This window comes from Pinus tabuliformis, chromosome 9 (genome assembly GCF_031772625.1).
Source record: "Pinus tabuliformis cultivar Carrire ecotype Pingquan chromosome 9, CPIR1, whole genome shotgun sequence".
Classification (NCBI taxonomy): Eukaryota; Viridiplantae; Streptophyta; class Pinopsida; order Pinales; family Pinaceae; genus Pinus; species Pinus tabuliformis.
In genome coordinates, this window is record NC_142307.1 from 1,765,788,194 (window position 1) to 1,765,808,008 (window position 19,815).

The following is a 19,815-nucleotide window of genomic DNA, read 5'->3' on the forward strand; positions in this document are numbered from 1 at the left end:
TATATACATTAATCTTAATTAAATAAAAAAAATAAAAAAATAAAAAGATAATAAAAAAATATTAATAATTAATAGTTTAATTTAATTAGTGCCCATTAATTATGAAAAGGCACTTATGTCAAAAGACATGACCTTTAAACCCTTGTGGCCAGTCAACTCCTATAAAGGAGAACCGCCCAAGGGCTTGTAAACCATATTCTGAATATTGAATAATAATTTATTATGTTTATACATAAATGAGTCTCCAAATGACAAATTCCAGCGAATAGGGTTTTTCTATTCCACCGACCCCACAACTTAGGCTCTTTGCAACCAGCGTCTTGTCGTTTACTTTTCTTGGTTGCTGGGTCTGTTGGGGCCTTGAATTTCGGCGATTACTCTCCTTTGTAGTGCGCGACGACTGCCTCACTACCTGCAACCCCTATTTGATCTGCAACTTCTCTCACTGCTGCCTGTCGGGTTGGTGGTTCGCTGATGACTGTAGGGTTTGTTAGCTGTTGGCCACCACAACTGCCAACCCTGAGCTTCTCATTCCACTGCCCTATCGCTTCCTATGCCAGTCGACCCATTGGTCGAGTTTGATAACCCTTGGCTGTCAGCTTGGTAGCTGTCGGTCACCACCAGCTGCCGCCCCCCTTTTCTCTCTCTTTTTTATTTTATTTTGTTTAAAACTTAAAAAACACAACTTTGCAAATTTCTTTACCTAGCCACTTCATACGATATACATGTTTTCTTCAACTTGTACGACCAATTTTGTTTGGCCTATAAAAAATTTGCTTTTGGTATGATCACAACCAAGCCTAGCTTCAGTGATCTCTGTAGAAACTTGGCTTCTTGTATGATTCAGAGATTGGTTTTCAGAGTTTCTCAGTCTAATGCCATGCTAATTTTTCATTGAACCTAGCACGACAATTTATTGACCTAATAGATAAATATATCTACTGAATTAATGTATTAACTTAATTAGTGGAAGAAAAGTTATATAACCAATTTCAATCACAATGACACAAATAGATTCTGCCCAATCAATAGTTTTTCATTAAATCTGAACTTACTTGGGCTCCTATCCTAGGATAATGGCCGAATTGAGAAAATTACAGATACAAATTGCTCTAGATCTGATCCAACAAATCTGGCCCTTGATCTATTCTCAATCTCCTCGGCAGATCTAGATCTCCAATAATGCACTTTTGCACTTACTTAGACTTGACACACTAGAATATCTCATTTCTCACTCGAAAAAATGCTTCTCTAAAAGGCTAGTGTCGCTGTATGGTGTGTCTTCTCCTCTCCTTAGCCTTGCTTTTATAAATTTACATTGACCCAAATCACCCTAATCTCCAAAGCTATGTTACTAGGATTCGGATACGCATACGGATATGGATACAGATCCGAATTTGGATCCGCTAGTTTTTTGAAAATCCAAGATCCGAATATGGCAAGGATACATCACGTACAATATATATAATAATAATAATATTTTTTTAAATTTAAAAAAACACTTTCGAGCTAAAAAATCAAACACTCCATGAAACCATCAAACACTTTTAGAACATTGAATGATAAATATGAAGATTGAAACACTGAAATGATGCATCATCCCTCATACAAAGTAACAAAAATGATCATGATTCATAATATCATAAATGATAATAGCTATGTTGCATGGGTTCGCAAACCCGGGGGTGGGGTTCTTGTCCCCAAGTACCGGATTCGGGTACGGCTTCTTCTGAGAACTGCGTTCTTCTATGAAGAACCAGGTTCTCCATTAAAAAAATTTGGGTTCTTTTGTCTTGACGGGTACGAAGAACTCTGATGATGGGTACTTGGAACCCCAAAATCGGGTTCTTTGGGGTTCTTTTTAGTTTTTATTTTAAAATTTTTAATTAATTTAATGGGCTTCCCCTAATATTCAATGTAGCTAGTTCTTCATCTTGCGAGAGAAATTGGAGTACTTATGCCTTTATCCATTCAGGAAAGAGAAATAGATTGGGCTTAAAGAAGGCAGAGAGCTTAGTGTACATTCATAGCACACTACGTCTCATATCTCGAAAAGACCCTGGGTACAAGGAGGGTCCTTTCAAGATATGGGACCAATACGCAGATGATGCTATGTGTGTGGACGAGTAGATACAACCAAATGACCTTATTGAGCTACCTCCAATTGCTATCAATGAGCAGGAGACTCAAGATGAGAGTGATTCCTATCTGGAGAGCATGCTCACTGAAGATCTAAGTGATGCCGATGACATGCATGTTGATGACATGGCTTGAGGAAGTCATTTTTCAATATTAGCTATTTTTATTTTAGTATTTTAAAATTTCCTAGAGATGCCTTAAGGCAAATTTTCAATGTAGTATGACAATGGAGATATATCATGATTCTTATTAATATGTAAACTCCAATTTGCACTTGATATCAAACTAGAAATTTTGAAATTTCATTGTGAATGTTGAATGCTCAATGATGTGCATGTTTAAATATTTAAAGTTTAAATAATAAATATTTCAGTTTTCTTGTTTAAAGTTGAAAAATATACAAATTCACATATATTATAGTTTATAAAATATAATATTTATATATTATATATATAAATTATAATATACCCCGACGAACCCACGCACCCTGTTTCAAAAAATGACGTATCGGTCCCCATACCTGTACCCGTCCCCGAACCCACGTTTTCTGGCAACATAGGATAATAGTAAATACATTTACATATCCTCAAATGGATCTATATCTTCTGCATATTGCAACTCTTCATCATGAATAGATGATGGGGGTCCTGGAATGTAGGAAGTTGCATCAGTAGGCTGGACTGGTGGTGGAACAATATCCTCAAGTAGGTTGAGGTGAGTCATGGCATTCAGTGTCAGGTTCAAGTCAGAGATCTCAGGCTCCACATCCCACATCCTGCTCGGACCTTTTTTATACTCTAGTTCAACATGTGATAGAAGACGGAGGTTGGAATGAACATAAACAAGATCCTCAGCCTTTGCCGCTCCCAGCCTGTTTCGCTTCACTAAATGGATGAAGCCATATGTACTCCAATTCCTCTCAGCTGATGAGGAACTAGCAACCTGTGATAACAACTTGGTGGCTAGAGTAGAGAGATGAATGCTATCCCCACCATGGAAGCCCCACCAAGTAATAGGATCAAGATGCCCTTGATCATCCATAACTGCTGGATCTGAAAAGCTGCCAGTAGACTGTACAAACCCTCCAAATTTTTGGCGGACTTCCATTGCAACTCCCATATCTCTATAAATTTTCGTAAAAGCTGTCTTGTATCCTTGTACCACTTTAGAATCTTTGTTTGGTGCTATTCTACCAGGTAAAGACAAAATTTTAGAATGATAGTATTTAGGGTGCAATGCATATGCCAAAAGGTGTAATGGTTTGGTCATTTTGTTCCACCTTTCTGTTACTATGTCCTTCACTAAATAATAGAATGTTTCATAAGGGTCATTTTCACTTGCCTTGATAATTTCTTTTATCCTCTCCAACATACTATTAATGTTTTCATAAACTTCCCCCAAGCAAGGTGTATCTGTATCAAATTCCCTGATCAAGGTCAAGATTGGTTTAGTGAACTGTAGAAGATATTGGACCTTGTCCCACCATGCATCATCAAGAATGATGGATTTGATTTTTTGCCCTCTATCAGAAGTGGAAGTCCTCCATGATTCCCAATGAGGGTCAATGACCATTGCTTGTCTCAACTCCACAAGTCTCTTTATGACAAGAGTGTGGGAGGCAAAACGAGTTTCAGCCACCTACAAGTTTCAAAAAGTCAAATCTCAAATGAGAAACCATGTATAAATTTGTAATTAAAAATAAGAATTTCTAATACAAATAGTATTCATTTAAAAAAAGTACCTTCAGTAGCTCCAACTTTGCAAAACCCCGATAAACAACTTGGGACATTGAATGATTTGTTATGAACATTTGGATTTCTTTTGATGCTACATATATTTCATTAATCCATTCAATCTCACCAATCTTGGCAAGCATAAGGTTCAATGAATGTACTGCACATGGAGTCCAAAAGAAGTGATCATATCGACCCTCCACAATAAAACCTGCAGCTTTACAAACCTGTGCATTGTTCATAGTGAGTTGGACAACATTATGTGGCCCCACACTTTCTATTGCATCAATAAGAATTGTGGATATGAAAGATGCATCTTTCTCTATTCCACTACAATCAACAACATTCAAAAACATTGCCCCTTGGGGGCATAGTGCAACAACATTAATTAATGGGCGGTTTCTTTGGTCTCTCCATCTATCAGAAATGATGGACACCCTTGTTTCTGCTCATGTATCCTAGATTGCCTGTAGCTATCTATCCACAGATTGTCTCTTTGATGCCAACAAAGTAGTGCGGACCTTTTCATATCCAGGGCTTTTGTACCATTTTGGCACTTCATTAACTGCCTTAATCATTTGTTGCCAATAAAGGGAACACACTAAATTGAATGATCGCCCATTTGCATAGATGCAACAAGCTACATGTTCATCAGCTATGTCTCTACCTTGATTATTGAAACACGCTTCAAGAGGGCCTAGAGTGGGCCTTTTATTAGATGTGGCAGCAGGCTTAGATGGCAATGGAGGCCTAGTTGTAGAGCTTTGCACAGGGTGTTTTCCCTTAGCAAGCTTCCTATCAGCAGCTTCTTGCAAACATGCATAGAATTTCATTTTTCCAGGACTCAAACCTTGGCCAGGTTTGCCATTTGCATCTTTTGGCCCGGTGCATGCTTGCACCCCTGTGTTAGTTTGACCAGTGAGATGGGCCTTCACTCTAGTATATGAGCCATTTTTTTTTAACTTGTCATTCATTGCACTTCCATTTAAATGAACCACCTCCGGGATTTTTTCCAATAATCTCCACATACTGCCATAGAGGAGATTTTGGGTCTGTTTTGATGATTTCCCCTTCACTATGCTCATGCTGTGAATCCTGTGATGGTTCCATAATGATAATGGTATAGACTCTATTCAACTATTGGTTACTGGCAACTGCATATAAAATTCAAATTATAATATATTATCAATAAACAATTAAAAATTAAAATACAAAATTAAATAGTAAATACATAAAAGAAAAATTAAATTTAAATTTTAAATACATTAAAATTTAAATAGAGCTCAAGCATTGTCCACAAAAGCCCAAGTATTAACACCATTCCACTCCCTAGAGTTAAATTAGTAATTTAAAATTACCACTAAAAAATTAAAAATTTTAAATTAGTATTTAAATTTTACTATAGTCTATGACTCTATTACCACTAGTAAAACTAAATACTAAATACAGTAAATATATATATTTTTATTATTAAACACTACATCTATTATTAATATTAAACACTAATATCATATATTAATAATAGCCTATGATATTGCTAACAGTGCATAAATATTACAGTAAAATACAGTAAAAATTTAGACAAGTTACAATACAGTAATACAGTAAAAAATAATCATATATTATAAATATTAAACTTACAGTAAAAAACATTAAAAATTTAAACAAGTTACAATACAGTAATATTATTACCTAAACAGTAACACTACAGTAAATTACTAAATATTGTAAATATTATAATGAATTAAATTTGTATTTGTATAGAATATACATTATAGAACCGATGCATAGAATTAATATTATAACTTATAAGTTTATAACACTACATTATATAACAGGAAGTGAATATTAATTACCTTGTTAAACCCCGATTCCTCTGGTGGCAGCAGACAACTAGGCGTTGCTTTCTAAGTTTCCTTGTTCCCGTTGCTGTGTGTTGCCCGACTGTGTGTCGGCGTGAACAGTGAGAGTCATTGTGTTGTGGGACTGTGAGAGTCACTGTGTCGGCGTGAACAGAGATGTGCTGCGTGCAGGGGGGCAGGCAGTGTGAACAGAGAGCGACTGTGTGTTGCGTGCAGGGGAACTGACGGTGAGCCCGGAACAAATGACTGTGTGCGGGGGGGCCGGCGGTGAGCCTGGGGTGAATGCGGACAAAGGAAAAGCTGAGTGCCGACAAAGGGGAGCAGGTCCAATGTTAATTGTTGAGCGCTGACAAAGGGGACCACATTATAATATATATGCAAAATAAAATCGAAACCTACAGCTAAAATCGAAACCTAAAAAAGTTCCGCTTTTTCTGAATTTTTCGGCAACCATTTCGGCGTTTCCGGCAGCCACCTGCGGGATCCGTTTCCTTGGAAAGTTGGCCGTTTCTAAAAAGTGAAAAGTTAAAAAATAAGTATTTTAGAGGTATTTTTGGCGGATCTGGATCCGGATCTGGTTCGGATCCAGTTCTGGTTCAGATCCGTGGATCTGGCAGTACCCCTCTTGCCTCTGCTGGATCCAGTTCAGATCCGTGGATCCGTAAATACTCCTCCTGCCTCTGCCGGATCCGGCAACATAGCTCCAAAGTGATTGACAACTGAGATTTGATCTCGCCTCACTTGCGATCAATAGTTGAGCTTAAAACATAATCACTAAAGTAATTTACTTTACTTCCCCTAAGTTTCTTTATTTCAATTAGCCAAGTTAATAATTATGTGCTTTTCCTAAGTTAAACTTAGGTTAAGTTACATTAGTAACTTGCTCACGCTTAAGCATGTCTTCTAAGGAGATCTGGGGCAACTTCTGCACACCTAGACACTCAGGCTTGTGCAGAAGTACCTGCTACAAACATCAACTGCAATCCCTAAAATTAATTAATATTGAAATTAAATTCAAGCCATAGCAATCATCACACAATAGCTGGAAATCAAATATCAGAAGCATAAATCAATTTCACACATACATAGGTAATTACTCCTTCAAAATCAGATTTTCATTCATTCAAAAAAATTACAACTCTCTTGCAACTTTTAAATATGTATGTGCATAATTAAATACCTGCATATTGTATTTTAAGGGCTTTCAGATTTCCAATTAATGAACAATGGTTAATCAACCATTTAAGATTTTAATATTTATGTTTTGCTCCTAGAATTTTCTGCTATTGTTCAATGCTTATGCATTCCAGATGTGAAATAATAAAGCTTGTGTGCTGATTAGTGATTATCTGTTGGCTTTGGAATCTGGATGCAAGGTTCTCTTTCGTAATGGTTAGTCAGGCTTCAGTACAAACAGAATATTGTCTTGCTTGGTTGATTCTGCTTCTTTGAGAACCTAGATTTGAGATTATTGTAAAGGTAATAAATAAGTGGTAGAATGAATTGAAAAGCACTGTTGAATCCTAGTCCCTGGCCTCAGCAAGATTGATAAAAGTTAGTGGTAAAAATTGATTGAGTGATTGGATGCTGAAGGTCAGGGCGATGCTATTTTTGCTTGTTTCTCTCTTAATTTGTAGATTGACATCATTTGTGATTACCCCAGAGTCTTATTTGTGAAATTTACTAATTGAAAATTTGTATTTTTGTACTCATTCAGTTCATTTAAATTGCATACAACGCACACACTGGCTGAAGCAGACGTTCAAAAGCTGAAGGAGGGGAAAAGAAAGTTTAAAGCTGAGTTTCCTGCTCATGGAATGCCATTGTGCAAATGGACAACTACTAATGATTCTCTTCACAAGGTGAGTGATTCCTGTGTTCCACGTTCTGAGATTATCTGAAGTCATTAAGTGATTCAGAGAATGGCATTGATCAATCTGTTTTGGGATCAGAGTTCTACTGTATGATTATTTTAAAAGGATTTTTTGAGATTCAGTCATGTTTTCGAGGATAAACCCACAACATGGCTGATTGTTTAGAACGTGGTTGCTTACTACTGAAAACCCAAGAGCAAAATGAACCAGCGAACAAATCAGTGTATGTTGTGGAGTCAGTAAATGTTACTTTGTTCATTATTTCATCAAGATCACTATATGAGCTGTCTGTTTCTTGTACTAGAGGATGGTTTGTGCTTGAAGCTTTTCATGATAGCTGGAAAAATTTGCTTAGTCCAGTAAATTTAACCATTTGCAGAAAAGTTTTATACAGGTGTATCTATTTGGTCTTGATATATCCCAGAAATACTCTTGGAGAAATGTGATCCAAAGTGTCCAGATAACCGCTAGGAAGTGTGTCCTTGTCACCAACAACAGCCCTTCTCACTTCTTGCTTGGCAAATGCCAACCCGGGGGTTTTCTTGAAGGATTAGAAGCTCAACTTCAAATATTTTTGGAAAAAAGTTGCTCCAAACCTGCAACAAACTTTGTTGTTTCTTCAAGTCCGTAGCTAATTTATTCAAATCAGGAAAGTTAAACTTCAGATTTATGATTAAATTAGCCAGTTCAACCCAAAAATATTATAATCAGTGATAATCTCCTATTGTTTCTGCAAAAGTGATTGCAGAACAACAAGCTTTCTTTCCCTATAGATGGCCGATTTGATCTTTTGAAACAATAAATGAATGTAAAGTTCCAATATACCAGTCAGTCCTACCAATCTGCGGACTTGTTTATGGGGTATGGAGTCCAGAGAAGAGGAAAACCAGGAAGGTGAATGTGTCAAATCTCTCTGGTTCAAATAACACATTAAACTCCAAGTTGAAAACAGTAAAAGCAATCGGAAGACTGACTTTCTACACAAATGAAAGCATTATTCCACTGTAAAAGAATTTGATTTGCATTATTTTTGAATGAAGATGTTACTACAATGTCCAATCAGCAACAAAAGAGAATGAAATTTTCTCTGAAAAAACGGAGATAAGATCAGATAATTTTATTATTGTCCAATGAATGACCACAAAAGTAGGTCAATAGAGCTAAAGGATACATCCAGTACGAGTACAATGTGGGAGTGCAAACACAACTCCTAGAAAATGCCAAAGCTAAATCTAGGATAAAATGAAGTAAAGAATGATACAACAATAGGACAGCTTCATAAACATGTATATAACTGGATCAAAGGCCATGGTGATGTAGAAGACTAAGTGAATAAGTCTAGGGCTGGAGGTCAATGTTGTCAAAAATGCCCCGAGTATGATAGCTGATGGTGAGGGGGCGACAGTGGCACTAGCTCGCTATTGGAGTCCTCTGGATCTAACAAGGTGTCTGGCTGCATGATCCTGTGCGGGAGGTAGGAGCGAGGGATAATCCTAGCATGTGAGGCCGAACGAAAGAATCTCTAGATAAGTCTCTAGTTGCTTTGCAAGTGTTGGGGAGGAGTCCATTGGCGGGGGGAACCTTGTGTGGGAACCATTTGGAACTATTCCCTCTGATGCTCTAGGTGTGAGTGAATTGATATGCTGTTCGACACCTATGCAACGATCTCGAGGATATCGGTTGGCCTCCCAAGGAGGGGGGGTGACTGAGGGGAGACTGGAGGTCTCACTGTTCTACTATTTGAAATACTTTGGAACTTAGATCGTCACTTGCTCTGATTAGCTGGATCAACCTTAAAGTATGATGTGATCATTCGAATGTCCCTGAGTGTGGCGGGGTATGTAGGATTTGAGATTTGTCTAAATATCTCCCTGATGAAGAAGGCTAGGCATCTCTGGGTAGGATACTGGAACAAGGTAGATAGGGATCCTCCTGAATCTCTATAGAGGCAATCGTAGTGTCCTCTAATCTCGTAGTATAGGGGGCACCTAAAAATGAGGCTCTGCTATGTCTCTGGCTCCTGAAGGTGACACACTTGGATGATCTTATCACATCTTGGTATATGTTGGTCATTCTCTACTCGGAGTCGATGAGAACTAACTCGAAACTTGCCAAGGGGGATCTTGAGTGAGTGCATCCAATGTTTATGCATGTATGGGGGGCAAACTATGATGCCATCTTGTAACTCCATGAGATGCTCAATGTAGAAGGACATCTTTGGGCTCAGGCCCGTCAGGGGTGAAGTGCGAGTGACCTGAATGTACAATTTGTAGATATCCTCTCTGATGCGCTGATTCAGTACTTGTTTGGGCGACATGAGATGGCTTGGTGCAGCAAGGGAGAATTTGAAGGGGGAAGATGCTCTAGGGAGATGGTCAGTGTTTGGAGAAGTCAAGAAACATTCGAAAACCAAGCTCGTGTTTTGCCTAAGGGGTGAGCCAAATCGAGGACGTCCGAAGAACAATGTGCAAGGTAGGGGTATTGGTCTTTCCCAACAGTTGAATCTTTGAAAGATCTGAATTTGTGGAGGAAAGAAACCAAGCGAAAGATGACATCGTGGCAGAAGGGGTAGGCACCAAACTTTGCCTGAATAATGGGTTGTGGGACTATACATTTGCATCGGATGATGCGTCTGAGAAGCAAGGTCTGGACTCTCTCCATCTAGGCCCAGTTTGTCTTTACCAAGCTTGGCCCCCAAATCTTAGAGCCATAGAGGACCATGGGTCTAATAATCGCGTCCATGAGGTAGAGTTTGGACAAGATGTCTTGAAACTAACTTTGGAAGCACTATCTCTCAACAAGGGCCAGGGAACTATACCCTTTGCTAACTCGAGGCTAGAGGGCCTGTCGCATACCAAAAGAAGTTCCCGTGAACTATACTCCTAGGTAGATGTATGATGTGGTGACCTCGATCTCTTCCCCCCAAAAGTAGAAATGCATGTTTGTAAGAGTTTTCTTCAAAGCATTGAAGATCATAACCTTGGTTTTACCTAGGTTGACCATCAGCGGTCGAAGGTCACAAAAGCTCGTTAGGGTGTCGATTTGTCTCTATGGGCCCTAGGGTGTAGATGCCAATAAGACCAAGTCATTTGCAAAAAGGAGCAAGGAGATCAACACTTGATGTATAAGGCAACCATCCCCCTCCTGGATGTGCTCCTAGAGGAAAGATTCCAGCTCATCAGTGAAAATATCGAAGAGGATAGGTGAGAGGTGTCACCCATGTTATAACCTAGTGGTACTTTGGATAAGGTCAGAAAGGCCATGTGCCATCTTGAGGTGAGAGAAATGACAAATGTGCTCTAAGAAACTATAGATCCTATAACCACTGGAGAATTCGTGCATGCAATATGTGATGGATCTCAATGACACCCTGTGAACATGTGCTACTTCTAAGTCATAAAGTAAGTGGTAGGTGGAATGGGAACTGAGAATGAATAAGAATGAAAGAAGCCACAACTTGGAAAATTACGGTAGGTGGATTGGAAATTGAAATGAAAAAGAATGAAAGAAGCTGCAAGTCAGCAAATGATTGAATCCTTCTCTAGTGTTCAAACCTACATTAAAAAGATTAGTCCTCCCGAAATGATGCTCCCTGTTTGACTTAGAATAGAGGAGATGAGTTAGGAAATGATTCTCTCTCAAAAATATTGAAATTAATGCATAAGTTAGGTGGATGACTTAACTGAAGATGTGAGTCCAAAAGCATTGAAACATGTGGTGAGAATCTTTCTAAGAATCTTTTGTGCCTGGGAGAGGCACTTGACTTGTGAGAGATTGTTGGGTTAAAACAATGGTTTCTCTTGTGAAGGTGTGTTTTCACTTGTCATGGGTTGAAGATCAACTTTATTGATGTTTGGTATGTGATTTATTTTGAGTGGGTGTGAGGTCTAGTATGAATAGTGATAGGTGGCTGATTTGTTTGAGTGGATGTTAGTGTTTGGAGTGGATTGATGCTTATGATAGGCATGCTTAATCATTTGATTGTTTTACTAATTTTTGAAGGCTAGAAGGGGCTGCTTTATTTTGAGATAGATTGATGATTATTGGCTAATTTGTTTTTGTTTGAGTTGTTACTCAAAGATTTACAAGAATGATGACCTTGCTTAGTTTTAATGATTGTTATGGATTAGAGGGAGCTTCCAGCATTGCCCCTTGGGGATAGTATTGATTGTAAATCTTGTACATTGCACTTGTTCAGAGATTGATCAATGGATGTGTTAATTTTCCAGAGTGTTCTATGCTGTTATAATCACTTTAAACAATTTCTTCCAATTTCAATCACCCCAATAACAGATAAGCAATTATAGATAGAACAGTAAATAATAAATGCACAATAGAAGATAGCCAAGCACAATGAGAAGCAGAAATTTGGTCAAAGCCCAAGGAAAACCCCACATGAGATACATAGTCCAGACTCCAAATAGTATATCCATCAAGCAGTCAAAGTCAAATCTGGTCAAAGATACCAATCTGCAATTTTCGGCCTGTGGAGTAACAGTCAACAACAATCAATGGTCTGCCCTAACCAGTCAAAGTCAATGGTCCAGCCTGCTCAAAAAAGTTTGGTCAACCCAACAATAAATTTGGCCTCCAAACCTCAGTCAAACTCAGTCAAAACAGTCCTGAAATTCTTCCTGCGATTCAGTCAACTTCCACAGTCAACTTGCAGCCAAACCCTATTTTCCACCTGTGGTCAAACACAGTCAAAGTTCCCAGAATAATTCGGTCAAGCCAGTAAAAAATTCGGTCTCCAAAACAGTCCTGAAATTTGGTCAAATCAGCCCAAAACAAAGAAAGTCATCATTGGTCAATGCAGTCCCAAAATAGATTGGAAAGTCAACTTCGGTCAAACAGAAATTCTCCTTCTCCCTCCTTTACATGTGTGAACTAGATCTGTGAATTTCAGATGCGACTTGATGTGATGGATGAGTCTCTAAATGAGGTCAACAAATGTCTATTTATATGTTAGGAGGACCAATTATCATATGTGGGGCCGACTTGTCAAACACAAAATAATAATTTTCATTGACTAATTTTGAAATTTCTTTTGAGGTGAAAGGGTTCCTCCTTGGAGTAGTTGGGCTTCTCCTTGGGAAAATTCACCCAGTAGCTGCCAATTTTAACAAAATGTGGTAGCTAGTCAATGGCTATTGGTGAATCTTAGTTGGTCATCTTTCACATTTGTATTATGTAGAGATTATACTTTGTACTTGATCTAGGTTTTGGAGAAAACCCTAGGAAGAGAAAGGACCACTAGGGTTTGGATATACCCTAGTTGAGCAAAGGAGCATTTGGCATCAAAGAAGATTTTTGAAGACTATCTCCGCAATAGATGGAGGAGTGATGAATACATGTGACAATGTTGTTGGATTTTCTCAGGAAGAGGGAGTTGACCTTTCTGTTAATCTTGTTTTAGGTTTGTCTCAAAAAGAGAAAGGCTATCAGAGGTTTTAAGGTGCGTGAGTGGGATGCTCATGTTCATAGATTGATGTTGAAGAATTTCAACCCCCATTCCGGTTATCAGTTTTCCTTGTCACTCCATGCATTTAGTTTTTAAATCCAAGCATGATAAAAATTCTAAAATTTGGAAATGACAATATTTTCTGAAAACACAAATTTAGAGATTTCACAACTGCTGAAATTGCAAAAATAAAACACAGTAAAATTATGACAGCCACACACAGAAAATAACACAGTGATTTTTGGTCAATGTGACCCTGGAAAAACCCCCCTACAACTCTTGGGGAAAACCAGTTTGAGAGCTCTTCTTTTTAATGAAAATGCTTTTATAGAGACTCTGAAATACACAATAAAAATTCCAGCGACCACAAATTACAACTTATCTTGATTTCCGTGCTTGAACTCCGCCTCGAAAACTGTGCCAATTAGCAAACTGCCAAAATAGATTTTTTTCCAGCAATAAAACAACATTAAATGTTGTACAATAGACTCGAAAATCGTGCCCAGAACTTGTTGTACAGATTGTATGGACTGCACGGATTTCAGTAGTACGTTTGCCTTGAAAAGCGTGTCTAAAACTTGCCTTGAAATTCGTGCCCTTGCTGCTGCCCCTCTTCCTCAATTTCTGTGCCTTTCTCTTGCTATACGGTTTTGCCTTGGGATGCGTGCCAATAAACACTGCTACCCAGATTTGCTGAAATGTCTTCTTGCTGCTTTCCTTCACTTCCTCACTGGTCAGGAATTTTCTCCTTGCTCTCCTTATCTTTTTCTCAAATGCTCATGAAAGAATGAGTTGATCTTTTTCTCTTCTCTTCTGCTTGTACTCTCTAAATGACCTTTTGGGTTACCCTAAGATCTAGTGGCTGAGATTCATTTAGATCTAGGGATGAGAATAAATGTGCATTTAATTCTTACTTTCTATTTTTTAACTCACCCACTTAATAAAGACCCACTTAGCCTTTTATTTCCATAGTCATTTTTTCATTTTCTAATTCTTCATTGGCTTTAATAAAGTCACCTTTAAATTAGAATGTAACTTCACCACTTATAAAGTCACTTTAAATTAAATTGACTTTACCACTTATAAAGTCACTTTAAATTAAATTGACTTTACCACTTATAAAGTCACTTTAGGAGAAAAGTACAAATAAATTTGGACACTTTTCCCTAGGCCAAAGATCAAAGCTTAGGGAACTTGTCCTTTGGTACCCAAATTTTAACATTCCCTCTTACCGAGGAAAGTGTTCCTCACCGCTCCCATCTTGTCTCTGAAGTAGACATGCTTGCCTTGTGGTAAGGCTTTGGTGAAAATGTCCGCTACCTGCTCATTTGTGGAAATGTACTCAAGCTTGACAGCGCCCTTTTGGACATAGTCTCTAATGAAGTGATACTTGATCTCAATATGCTTTGGCCTGTCATGAAAAACTGGATTCTCCGTGAGTTTTATGCAGCTCTGGTTATCATAGTAAATTAATGAAGGTCTCAATGCCTGACCAAATAGACCAATCAACATCTTGCGAAGCCATATGGTCTCACAACTAGCAAAACTAGCAGCCATATACTCTGCCTCAGCTGAGCTCAATGCAACTGACTGTTGTTTCTGGCTGATCCACGACACAACTGCCGAACCCGACCCAAAACAGCGCCCGTAAGTACTCTTCCTATCTGTTAATTTTAGGTATGTTCTATGCTTAGAGCAATTTATTTCAATTTTCACAGTGAGCTCAATATCTTTTTCAGATTAGCAATCACATTAGCATAATAGTAAATTGCACATAGAACATGAACATAAATCGCAGAAGACAAGCCAAGATGTGGCGCTAGCTAGGGACAAACCCCAATGTGGGGATATCCTTGATCAATTCTTCTTATATGTTCTTCAATAGTTCAACAGAGAGAAAGAGAGAGTACATTTACAACATAAGACAACACTTTGACTTATCTAAATAAGAGCATAGATCATCTCTACTGATCCCAGATCAGTACCACTCTTATTGATCCCAGATCAGTACCAAGAGAGAGTGAGTTATATCACTCTTATTGACCCAAAGTCAGTTTCATTGATCCCAGATCAATGTCATACCACTCTTACTGATCCCAGATCAGTACCAAGAGAGAGTGAGTTATATCACTCTTACTGGCCCGAAGTCGGTTTCATTGATCCTAGATCAATATCACAAGAGAGTGCCTCAAACCACTCATACTGATCCCAGATCCGTTCCAAGAGAGAGTGAGCTATATCACTCTTACTGACCTGAAGTCAGTTCCAATTGATCCCTAATCAATGGAGGTCATCCTAGCATAGGGAGTACGGTAGATACAACGATGCGTCCATCGATAGTACTACTATGGTCCCTAACTCCATTTCCCTATTCTTTGGCCAAATGAGAGGTACTTCCCATGAGTCCCAGACTGCATCGATAGGATGCCACGACAAGAGAACCACTCATCTTGTCCATAAGTTGCCACGAGGTATCACAGGGGAAGGCTGAACCATTCACCCTGTACACAACGCACCATTAGGGGAGGGTGAGTCGCCCTATGGTCGCTTGTTGCTCCAAGTACCCTAAGCCCCTTGGAGCTCCAAGAGCTCAATGCATGCATCATACAAGACCCTCATAAGCGGGTCTCTCAACGACTTCAAGTCGTTCTGGAAAGTTACAAATTTGACCTTTCCTCGGGCCTTATGAGGGTCTCTCAACACTCCATGTCATTTTGGAAAGTCACAAATTTGACCTTTCCTCAAGGCTTATGAGGGTCTCTCAACGACTCCAAGTTGTTCTGGAAAGTCACGAATTTGACCTTTCCTCGGGGCTTCGACAGAATGTCTGTGACTTGCACATCAGTCCCAATGCGATGAAGCCTTCTTGCTCATCGATGTACCATATCCCAGATAAGGTAGCATCTGATGTCTATATGCTGGAGCAATCATAGAATATGGGATTCCTCAATAATCGAATCCCCCTCTGGTTGACACAGAAGATCACGGTGGTATCCATCATGTGTACAAACAACTCATTGAAGAGCTTCCACAGCCAGGCAACTTCAGACGAGGTCATACTCGTAGCTATGTATTCGGTCTTAGCGATGCTTATAGCAACTGACTTCTGCTTCTTGCTCATCCAGGATATTGAAGCAGAACCCAAAGAGAACCAGCACTCAGAAGTGCTCTTGCGATCCTCCACACTGCCTGCCCAGTCAGCATCAGAATAATCATGCAACTTAACATTTCCGGCAGTGTATCTCAATCCACGAGAGGTTGTGCCTTGAAGATATCTCAAATGATTCTTGGCACCAATCCAGTGAGGCTTTACTAAATACGAGCCCAACATGCTAACTGCAAAGCATATATCCAGACGAAAGTTCACCGAGAACATCAATGCGAATGAGTTTATGAAACTCAGAGGCATTTCCCAAATCTGGTCTGACATCCCTACTACATAACTTCTGAAAGTTAAGATCCATCAAAGTAGTCACGGGCTTGCAGTTTACCATTCCAAATTTGGAATCCAACTCCCTCTTACTTTTGCAAATGAGAGAGTCTGCACCTGTCAGAAAGAGGTCGTCCTCAGAAGGTGCCGGTATGAGAGGTCTATCATCCACAACCTTCAAGCAATGGTTTGGATCGGCTTCACTCCTAGTGAATCTTAGCTTCATCAGACAGCTATCAATCCTCTCATATCAAGCCCGGGGTGTTTGCTTCAAGCCATAAAGGGCTTTCTTCCACTTGCATACATGAGATTCCCGATCATGAATCTCAAACCCCTCGTGTTGTTCCCAATTTGTGGACCTGCTACAAGAGGGGAATGGTCCCCTTGTAAGATTTTCCTTTGGTATATCTCGGACATGTACCTTCATGCTCTTCTTGAATTCAGGCATCCTTGTCATCATCTGACTCACATCGGGTGGGGCCTCATAATAAGCAGACCTCCAATGCTATAGACGAGATGTGTCAACTGACATGGTCCCTGATGGACTTCCTGCAACTTGATGCAAATTGCCAACCCTGAACCCATGAGTAAAAGCATCTTTGAAAATTCTATTTTCAAACACGTACCTTTCCATCGATGAATGCCACCCTGAAACCTTTGATTTCCATTGCCGAAATGGACACCAGGTTCTTCTTGCAATCAGGTACATAAAAGAGATTCTTGTAAATGAATCGATTTACCCTCATTCAATTGAGGGGTAACATTCCCTACACCCTTTCCGGGATAGGTGGCATTGACTCCAAGTATAATCCCACGATTGTTTCCATCTGTACCAAATTAGAGAGTGTACCCTTCTATCTGATGAAGTGCCTTGAAGCACTACAATCAATAAGCCATATTCCCAAAGAGTCTGGAGGAGAGGGCCAATATAAGATAATGCTGCTTTATCTTGTTAGAAATAACATTTGATTCTTCATGCCTAGAGTTCCTTTATTTCTTCGAGGAGTTGAGTGTTTCCTTGATGACCTGCATTACCTGTCATTTCTCTGATCATTGAAGATGTCCCGAAAATGATTGTTATCATCATCAAGTGATGTGTCCCTACCATTTGGACACTCCTTTGCATAATGGACGAACTTATTTCAAACAAGGCATCTGTCTTTCCTTCCACCCTTAGATTTGGACTTCCCATTGAAGTGATTTGTAGGCCATCAAAAGCTTTCGCTGCACCGTTCTGATAATGTTCTCTGCTTCGACTTCACCCTTGGTGAATTAGAAGAGGGATTAGGAATCCACTGATCCTATTGTCCTTTCCCAACTGTCTTCAGTGATTGGTCTTTCACTCTTGCTTGGGCTTTGTCTTCACCTCAGCTCTGATAGCATGTTAATTTTAGGTATCTTCTATGGTTAGAGCAATTTATTTCAATTTTCACAGTTAGCTCAATATCTTTTCCAGATTAGCAATCACATCAACATAATAGTAAATTGCGCATAGAGCATAAACATAAATCGCAAAAGACAAGCCAAGACAAGAGGACACAAGATGTGGTGCTAGCCAGGGACAAACCCCAATGTGGGGAAACCATTGATCAATTCTTCTTATATGTTCTTCAATAGTTCAACAGAGAAAGAGAGAGAGAGTACATTTACAACAGAAGTCAACACTTTGACTTATCTAAATAAGAGCATAGATCATCTCTAAGAAGATGATACATGAGGTAGTTGAACTCAGTTGAAGAGATGCTACTTCAACTGATTTTCCAAGGTGACTCCATCACCTTGCTGCACCTATCATCATGCTACACCTCACTGTGCTGTACCATGCTGCACCCATCATCACTATACTGCATCTCATCATGCTTCACTAGTCATGATTGTACCCATCATTGTGCTCAAGGTATATTGCAAAGTATCACCACACTACACCACTGTCATCAAGCTGCTCTTCATCACATGCTCCCATCATCGGGCTGCACTCGATCATTATCGAGCACTATACTACTGTCTCTAACACCATGCTGCATCCAATTGCGATATCTAGATATGTAGCTGCATCCATAAGCTGTATCTTAACATGTTGCATCAACTACTGTAGTATAACCATAATGCTGCATCAATATTTTCCACCATGTGACCTTGCTGTCCCATGTATCTTTGCTGCACCATGTGACCTTGCTGTCCCATGTATCTTGCTGCACTATGTAACCTTGTTGTCCCATGTATCTTGGCTCCACCATGAACCATAGCTGCACCATGAACTTGCAGCACCAAGTACCAGCAACACTGATCTAAATTTGGTCACAACATTTGACCCAACACACCACACAAACACTGTTGTTTGTGACTCCATTACTGCTGTAATTTTTGGGACTGGTTAGGGCACACAACAGTCCCTAACTGTCCTCAAATCTGGCCCAAAATTGCCCTTATGAAATGCGGCCTACCCTAGTGTGAACCCTCTGCCTCCACGCTGAAGATTAGGGTATAATATGACCCCAAAACAACCCACACTGTCCCTTGCTATGGTGGTCTGGCCTGCGGCCTACCACACAACCTTGCTACAGCTTGCGGCCCACACATCAAACCCAAACAACCCTCCTTTGCCTCGGCCCTTTAGGAAGATACCCCGGCCCTCCTAAGAGCAACTCGGCCTTCACACATGACCCTGAAACAACCTCCAAAAACCCACGCTGTTCTGTCTTCCTTACTGCGGCTAGGGCAGGATAGACTTGCGTATTTGGGCAACGTGAATAGGCCTTCCTCACCGTGCTATGTCTCTCCTTTAGGTAGCGTAGAGGGCAGGTTGGGCAGCGTAAAGAATCATGGGTCTCCTCCCTTGTACTGCGGCTAGATCATCCATTTTAGGACTGTAGCTAGGGAAGCTTGTTTAGCCTCCTTTCGTCCTGCATCTAGGGCTTCATCCTCCTATATTTCTCTTCAACTAAAACCCAAAACAAGTGGAGAGAAATCAAGAATGAAGTGTGTGTAGAAATGACTATCAAGTCACCTCCTTTTATACTAAAATGTTGAGCACATGTGGGGGTTATTTGGTTGCTGGTTGACCTTGACGAATTGTCCCATAACACAAATAAATTCATATCTCCATGAATACTTATCGGACCATCTTTAGATCAATTCTACACCTCTCGATGAGAGGGATCCAAAAAAAAATATTAACTGCCATAAATAAGATGACCCACATGGAGTTTGGCCCTAGTTTCCAATTTTAACACTATTTGAAGCACAACCTGCTCGATTTGAATCCGTGTACCCTGCCAGTCTCACTCCATCACCCTATCTATAATCCAGACCAAAG

General features: G+C 39.6%; 1 protein-coding gene across 4 annotated transcripts in view; it reads left to right on the forward strand.

The window, feature by feature from the left end:
• Positions 1-19,815, forward strand: part of LOC149155848 (protein NUCLEOLAR FACTOR 1-like) — a 305,921-nt gene that overhangs the window by 64,647 nt on the left and 221,459 nt on the right. For all 4 annotated transcript variants that reach the window (XM_089446065.1, XM_089446064.1, XM_089446066.1 and 1 more), the window contains one exon: positions 7,452-7,596. In XM_089446065.1, the coding sequence (XP_089302191.1) occupies positions 7,452-7,596 (145 nt within the window). The remainder of the gene's footprint in view (positions 1-7,451; positions 7,597-19,815) is intronic.